General features: G+C 42.9%; 1 protein-coding gene across 1 annotated transcript in view; it reads left to right on the top strand.

Annotated features, from left to right (window-relative positions):
* SINHCAF (SIN3-HDAC complex associated factor) overlaps window positions 1-7,654 on the top strand; it is a 15,188-nt gene extending 7,534 nt beyond the window's left edge. The window contains exons 3-6 of the mRNA XM_082257001.1: window positions 2,362-2,461; window positions 3,146-3,257; window positions 6,451-6,601; window positions 7,467-7,654. Coding sequence (XP_082113127.1) covers window positions 2,362-2,461; window positions 3,146-3,257; window positions 6,451-6,601; window positions 7,467-7,584 — 481 coding nt within the window. The 3' untranslated portion in view covers window positions 7,585-7,654. The remainder of the gene's footprint in view (window positions 1-2,361; window positions 2,462-3,145; window positions 3,258-6,450; window positions 6,602-7,466) is intronic.
* Window positions 7,655-8,470: the final 816 nt, after the last annotated feature.

Below are 8,470 nucleotides of genomic sequence, written 5' to 3'. Positions count from 1 at the left end.
GCTTACTAAATTTGGTAAAGAATCGCATGCAAGGAAAAAAAAAACCTTTTTTGCTTGCACGTTTCTCCTCACTTGCTGAGCTCTGGAGCCGTGTGTGGCCTGCTGAGCTCTGGAGCCATGTCTGAAGGACCGTAGGCCAAATACGACCCACCAGGCCATTTCATGTGGCCCTCACACCCAGGGCTTTTATTTTTTTTTTTTTTCCAGCTGAAGCCCTGTACACACGCCACTGAACTCTGCACCTAGCGCACCCCTGTTATTTACTGCTCCATTAAGATCCTCCCAATGTTGATGAAACTTGGCTACATCCACCATTCGATCCATTAGAGGTTGGATGGGATTGCATGGTTGAGTTCCTAAATGCAACCTAACCAATAACTGCAGCCCCTTTTTAAATGTGGCAAGACCACAAATCAATGAAACAAAAAAACTGACAGTAGGTGCGGTTACACATTATAAGTAATCAGTGATCCTCACTATTCCTGTGAGCGTGCTAAAGAATTATAAATTGTATATGCTTGTGTGGAGTATGGATTTCAATGTGCTAAATATACCAGAACACACTTAACAACAAATGTTTTCTTTATAAACACACGTGTCAAAATAATTATATGTATATATGTGTGTGTGTAACATGTATTCTAACACCAATATCTATATTCGTAAAACCTATTAAATTTGTGAGTAGTAGTCCAGTATATAGAGTAACAGTCCAAAAAAGAAAAAAAATAGTGATGGAATCTTGATCCATGTATCCATATCTGTGCAAAATACAGGCCCCAGGTTTCGTATTGCATTAAATGACAGATGTATCTTATGCCATAGATACGCTTTGCAGATATGATAGTTTTCTCCCCTCAGATATACGATGCCAATAGGAATGGTAGGCAAATAACAAAATGGTGCAACACTGTTTATTAAAACCCGTCAGATAAAAAAACAACTCTGCAGTAGTTGCCCTTACATTAAAAAGTGCCCAACCAACACCAGCTCTATGAGCATATAAATGCCCCAAGGTCGCTGTGGGATGTATCGGGAACTCACTCTCTCCTGCGCCAGACTGCAGCTCCTCAGCTGGCATGCGTTCCACCGCTCCTGGAAGTGACATCCAATGGTTACCCACAGAAGTTAGAGGCAGCAACCCGATCTCTATGCAGATGGGCATCATCAGGAAATCTGGTATAATGGCGGCAACCGGAGATCTAAATGGCTGCTGCCTCTATCTCATTGGTGGACACCCATTCAATTTGTCAAAAAAATGATACTGACTCCTCCAGATGTCCTTCAAACATATACTAACCACAGAGCTAGTCCTGCTCTTACAATATCATAAAGATTTATTAGAAACACATAATATAATGGATAAATTGATCCCACCTTAAGCATTTTATCCCAAACAAAAAAGCCTACCACATACATATATTATCAGGATATTCTGCCATCTAGTGTCCAGTTTGGAGTGTTACAACTAATATCCCTATTCATAAAATGAAAACATTGTAATTGCCTATCTGAATAGGGATATTAGTTGTTGTAACACTCCAAACTGGACACTAGATGGTGGCTATTGCACATATATGCATGTATGTGGTAGGCTTTTTAGTTTTTGGGATAAAATGCTTAGGGTGCGATTAATTTTATTGTGTGTGGTTTTTTTTTTTTTTTTTTTTTTTTTTTTTTGGGACTGTCCCTATATATTGGACTACTCACAAATGTAATCAGTTTTACTGATATAGATGTGTTTTGTAATGTATTTTATGTTTAGTCTTCACATATATACATAATTGAGATATTATCTTGGCACGTGTGTTCATAAGAAAACATTTGTGAAGTGTTATCTATATGATTGTGTGGAGTGGAGTAGGATTTTATTTTTAGCATGCTCACAGGATTGGTTGCGTTCCTGCACCTATTTTGAAAAGAAAAGTCCTGAATAAACTTGTATAGTCCATCCATTTTGAGGGCAACCAATAATGTGGCCCATGATGAAATTGAGCTTGATACCCCTGGTCCTGGAGCAACTTCACTTGCAGGGTGCTTAGTCTATTTGCCTTCAGGATATCAATCCCGCAGTGTACCTGCACAGGGCAGGTTATTCCTTCTTTGTTTGAATTCACTAAGCTAAACTGTGGGTGTAGGTTCTCATTCATTATTAAACTGGTGTTTTGACATTTCTTATGTTGGTGCTGGTTAGGGGTTCCCAACTCCTCCCATCAGTTTTCGGTAGACAGTTGTGCACCTGACCCCCCTCTTTTGGCATAATCCCTAGTTCTGAGCGCCAAATATTGCACTTTGTGAATAGGCTTTAAAAAAAATAAATAAATAAATAAATAAATTTAAATGCCCATTTTCTGTTTGTAGGTTGCATGAATTACGCACAGGAGATATCTGCAATGCCTGTGTGCTTCTGGTAAAGAGGTGGAAAAAGCTTCCGTCTGACTCAAAAAAGAACTGGAATCATGTAAGTTGTATGTTTCTCTGATGGCACTGCCAAAGGGTCTTGTCCACTTAGCACAGAAATTGTAAAGCGGAACCTGTTCTTAAATTGGCAACACAATACCAACTGACTGTACAATTTGTCCTTCTTTTTTTGATTTGTACAGACAAGACAAACTACTGTATATTCGTTTAGCCAATAGTCGATTATTTATAACTAGATTTTATATTTTAATTATTTTTTTTCTTTCATTTAAGGATTATTTTAACTTTTTTTTTTTTTTTTTTTTTCCCTAACTTTACTCATATTAGTATTACTTTTTTGCAACGATTATTTTTACTCTAATTTATTCTTATTCAAATTATTATTCAAATTATTATTACTCCAAATAACCACTATTATTCAAACGATTACTCCACTATTATTCAAACGATTACTCTTAGAGCCCATTCACATTAGCGCGACTTGTTATTACGATGTATATCATCCAATATTTTTTTTATTTTTTTTATTTCTCTAATGATGAAGCAAGCAGCAGGTGCATTTAGTGAGACTCGCAGCAGGAGAAATCTTCCAATGTAGCTTACCTAATGACACCTTTCTCAATAACGGTGAATTTAACAAAGTGCAGTGGCAGTTGGGATTGATGGTGGGTCTTTTTTTTTTTTTTCTTAATGGCTCACCCTCCCAACTATGTTCTGTGAACAGGTAGTAGATGCTCGCGGGGGACCGAACCTGAAAGCGCTGCGAATCAGACCCAAAGGAATCAGACGTTTGGCTGCTAGGAGGAACAAAATGAATAAAAACCTTTCAAGCCGTTGTAAGTTGTGCTTGTGTGTAGTGTGGCTTTCTTATATTTTGCCTCCTCTTACTTCTCTTCCCTCTCAACATGTTAATCAACTTTTTGTATAAAACGTTTGTTTTCATTACCAAACTTTTTATAGGCCAAGTGATCTGATCACTGGGTCCCTGTGCTTTTCTCTGCAATGCAGACATGTCATGAATGGCAGGCAGATCCAGCAGGGTGCTGGACATGGCTTTTGGAAATATCACAGCACCCTGCCTCAGTAGTCGCCAACTGGTGAAAGCAGTTGGCTAAATCTTGGGATGAGCTATGCAAATATCAAAATGCCTTGATGAGTAGATGTCAGTCTGTATTAGCAGGAAGGCTGGTTTGGATAATGCCCACATGTAATGCTGAGCCTTTATGTTTAAAAGAACTGAAAATCAATAAATTCAAAGGGGCAGGCTAGAGACAATCTGGAATGGGGACGGGGCTAGATGATACTGGGCCTTAAGCCAGGAAATAAGACACACTATCTGATTTTCTGTAGCTTCAATGCACATTGAGAGAAGCTGGCAGTGTGCAATTAAATCAGTGACGCAATTTCAGTACAGGAGAGGAGCCTGTACATCTGTGAAGGAGTAAAGGGAAAGCTGGAGTTTAGCTTTAAGCTTCCTGTTGGGGAAATTTCCCTTCATTTCCTGTCTCCTAAACCAGAAATAAGCGTAATCCCCTATTGGAACAGTTGTCTCCTTTCTCTTCCCTTCTTTTTTTCTACTGGTTTTTCCTACAATCAACTGCCGGGCTGGATAATGTAGATCCAGTGGTCACCGCAGACCTCAGCTCTGCGCTAGGTGTGCCTCAACATAGCTCCACTGGACAGGGCTGGCCTGCGAGTTAATGCCTTGCGAGGTTGCATATGACCAGGTCTCGGCCTGATTCGCAGCATTCCTCCTGGCCGACAGCCTCCCCATTTCCATGGCGAGGGGTTCTATCTAGAGTGGTGCCCACCTGGTTCCTGGTATGGTGAGTAGCTTCCCAATAGAGGGTTTTGGGGTGGATGTGGGCCCCCTCCTTGGGACGGTTCTACCCCCTGAGTGCTCCTCCTTCCATCTTACACAGCCCCCCCCCCCCCCCCGCATAAACTGGGGCTGTGTGGGTGGTCTGGTCCACCTTCTGAGGTGGTGGGGGCAGAGCACTATGCTGGCTATGGGGGGCCCGGGGGGGGGGGGGGGGGTGCGTGACCGGACGATCAGCTGTGCAGGGGAGGGGGGTAGTACCTGGTGGGGGCTCCTTGCAAGGGCCTGTCCTTGAGGCCTAGGGATCCCTCCTGGATCCCTGGAGGCTTTGTGGGGCTGCCATTTTGCTGTAGCCTGTGTGTTTCTATTCTAGGTGGCCATGTTTGTGTAGTCCAGCGGCCATTTTGCAGTGGTTTGCCATTAAATAGGGCTGGCCATGACAGTGCAGCCCTGTGGGCGGTGGTGGGAGCCCCTCCTTATCCTTTAATGCTGACTCCTGGATCTTTTCACTTCCTGATCGCTGCACTTGGGAGTGCAGATTATCCTGGTGGTTGCAGGTGCTGGTTTCTCCTAGGTGGGGAGTCTGGTGGGGTTCTCTCCTTCTTCTCTGCTGAGGATTGCTTGGTACTTGTGCCCGGCAACAGGGTGGTGCTGCCGGCATGGTGGGTGTTTTCCCTTTGCAGTCTTTTACACTTTTTGTAGGGTCCCTGGTGACTCCTGTAGTCTTTAGAGCACATCTCCCAACCTGATTCCCTCCCCCCCCCCCCCCCCCCCTCCGCTGCTCCCCTTTCTGAGGCTGCGGACCTGGAGTCCCTTGTGTCCCAGGTGGAGGTGGCTTTCGGGCGACAGGGCTAGCAAAAAGCGCCCCCTGTCTCATAAGATCCTGAATCTGTTTTGGCCGCCGCAGACGTGGGTCACCTGCTGAGTCTGCAACTACACACCTAGAATCCTCTGATGGTGAGGATGATTCCTCCACATCTGCGATCGCGCACGAAAAGGCACTGGTGGAAGCACTGATTGTATCTGTGCATGAGACCTGGAAGATGGGAGGATGCAGCTGTGACAGAGGTGCAGGCTCCCTTTGGCACTCACAAACCATCTAGAGCAGCAAAGGGGTTTCCTTTCTCTGCCTATTTTGACAGAATTGTGAGTGGGGATGACCAAAATCGTGTTTTTTTTTTTTTTTTTTCTCTTTCCTTCAGGGTGTCTGACATTTGGTTCCCCCAGTGCGATCTCCGTTGCAGCCTTTGGACCTAGCTTTGGTGCTTTCGGTCCTCCAAAAGTTTCCCTTGCTTACTACATTGTCAGATTTTCATTTGAATGAAGACATTGTGTTTTTTCTTTGTGTCCCAGGTCTAAAAATCCAAAGGAAACTGTCTTGGATGTGGTCCGGGCATATAGGGTGTACTTGGCAGCTACAGTGTCTTTAAGGAAGTCAGGCTCACTATTTATTTTTGTGCTCACGGATGGGCTTCAGAAAGGGTTGCCTTCTTCCTCTGCGACCGTTTCCAGATAAATCAGACAGACAGTGATTCAGGTCTATTCCATCAGGGGTCATGTTCCTCCTTTCCCTGTCAAGGCGCACTCTACGCTTGCCTCCTGGGCCTTTCGTTGTCAGGAGTCAGTGACGCAGGTTTGCAAGTCGGCCACCTGGTCGTCGGTGCACACTTTCACAAACTTTTTATCAAGTGGATGTGTTGGCATCTGGATGCTTCTTTTGGCCACAACGTTTTGCAGGCTGCTGTTTTAGAGGACCTGATCCTCTTTGAGGGTGTATTTTCAGGTGGGCTCCAGTTGTTTTTGGTTGGCTACTGTTTAGCCTTGGGAATTTTGGGGAATTATTTATTTATTTTTTCCCCACCCCCTCATGTTTAACACTGCTTTAGGACGTTTCAATGGTATGGAGATCAGGAGCGGTGTCCCATCAATGAATGAAGAGCAAGAAAAGTATTTTTGACTTACTGTAAAACCTATTTCTCTGATCATTGATGGACACAGCACCAACCTTTCTGTGGAGCTGTAATTTTTCTGACACTGCTTGTGACTAAACTGAGTACCTAATGGCAGAGAGTGAGCGTATACCCCCTGGGACTGCATATAGGCATAGCCAGTTTCTTTTTCTGCCTAGTGTCATTAACCAAGAAAAAGTTTTGAACTTTGACTTGAATACCATAAACAGATTTAAGTTCTTAATGTCCATTTTTCTGCAGATTCTGGTGCTCACAGTACAGCTTCCAGTGCTTCACCAACACATTCCTCATCCTGCAGTAACCACTCCGACACAGACACGGACACAGAAATAAGGACTGCACCAAGCCGGAGCTCCTCCTTCTCCTTTTTGGATCCAACCTACTGGAAAAGGTACAATATTCTTTTCAAAAGAAAACTTTTATATACATGTATATTGGATATTCAGACCACGCTCGCACTAATCTATAGGTTAAACACGTACATCTATTTTTAGTAAAGAACTCTTCATCCAGATCTGTTACACAAGTTTCTCTTTTGCAACAATGTATTCAAGAATTGACACAAGTATTCTGCACACCAATGTTCAGATGCTTTTAAGTCCTAGGTAGGACAGTGAAGTCAAACCATCACTTACTAAAAACCTCATGTAGGTCTGTCACTGTCTGGATATACCTTGCTGCATCTTGTAGCTCTCCAAAGCTGTGTATAAAAAGGCTTTGTTGCATGGGTACACACTCTCTGTGCAGAAGTTTGTGCGCTGTTGATCCTTACACCACCGTATGGTCAAAATGATGTGGATACCCCTCCAACGAATGGAGTTCAGGTGTTTCCAGTGAGGGGTTTTCCTAATATAACAAAGCAATTTTGGACAACAGTGTGCCCCCAACTCTGTGGTAACCATTTTGGGGAAGAATCTCTCCTGTTCGAGCATGACTCTGCCCCTGTGTACTAAGACGGCACCATAAAGACATGGTTTGACCAGTTAGGTGTGGAGGAACTCCAGTTCCTCAACTCTTAGGCACATTTTGGGATTAATAGGAAAGCCAACTCGTCTTGTGCAACATCGGTATTTTACCTCGCAATTGCTAATTGGGCACATGGCTTCTATATACAGGTTAAAAGTGGTGATCCGGTTTCTACAACCTTTAGGCCGTATATTGTAACTGTGCAGGTCCTGCATTACCTTGTCCTGTGCAGTGTATTTTTTATCCCCCCCCCCCCCCCATTAATTTTTTAACTGTTCATTTCATTTTAGGCAAAAAGTTTGCTGTGGAATAATTTATGAGGGACGTTATGGTGAAATCCTCATTGATGCTCAGCAGTACAAACCTTGCTGCAGCAATAAGAAAACAGAGGAGACCACACCCAGATGAGGAGGCCTAGTGGGCACTGGACACTTCCCTGTTGTGGGGGCAGAGTCTTCTGCCAAAGAACTTTTTTTTTTTTTTTATGTGCACCATGTAGATATGAAGATATTTAACAATATAGCTGTTGTATATGAATTAGTTGGGCTCATGCCACTATGTTGAAATTTTGCAAAACCAGAGGGGAATTATTATATATAATTTTTTATCTCCATCCTAAAAAATGAACTGAAGCTAGTATATGCACATGCTAACTGTTTATATCTGTATTTACTTTTATGATTTTATTTTATGCTGTATCATTTTTTATTTTTCTTGTCCTTTAAAGGATAGTGCATCTTTGTTTTGTGTTTGCACCTCGGTTCAGAAATATGAAATGCAGCTAGTGTACATACATGGTAAATTTTTATGTGTATTTACTTTTTTATATACTGTGGATTTTTTTTTTTTTTCGCCTTTTACCGAAAACTGTTTCAGCTTTAGATGGGTAAAACGTTCACCCCCCCTCCCCCCCCCCCACAATGCTGTCAAGGTGGGGGGGGGGGGGGGGGTGATGCCATCCTTTTTGTAAAGGTTGCTGAGTGGAAACAGCAGTTCTGGTGCAGATGGCTTGACTGTAGGAAAGCTTGTGTGTTTTTTTTTAATTTCAGTTTGGCGTTCACTGCGCAAAACCGATGTGTATATTTTCGGTGCAGTTAACCTTAACTAGACTAAGGGAGATTGCACTTCCATGGACTTGCCACTCTACCTTTTGGATTATACCACAGATTTCCTGGTACGAGAAGACGACCAAGGAATATTGTTTAAGAGACTTTATGGATCTGGATGCTGTTACGGGTTAATGCTGGACAATGCAGGAAAGCTTATGGAAATGACTTGCCCATAGGCACCTACA

The sequence above is a fragment of the Pelophylax lessonae genome (assembly GCF_965119305.1).
Source record: "Pelophylax lessonae genome assembly, chromosome: 4".
NCBI classification, from domain to species: domain Eukaryota; kingdom Metazoa; phylum Chordata; class Amphibia; order Anura; family Ranidae; genus Pelophylax; species Pelophylax lessonae.
Note: the sequence above shows the minus strand (reverse complement) of the source record. Positions and strands in the feature narration are given on the sequence as shown.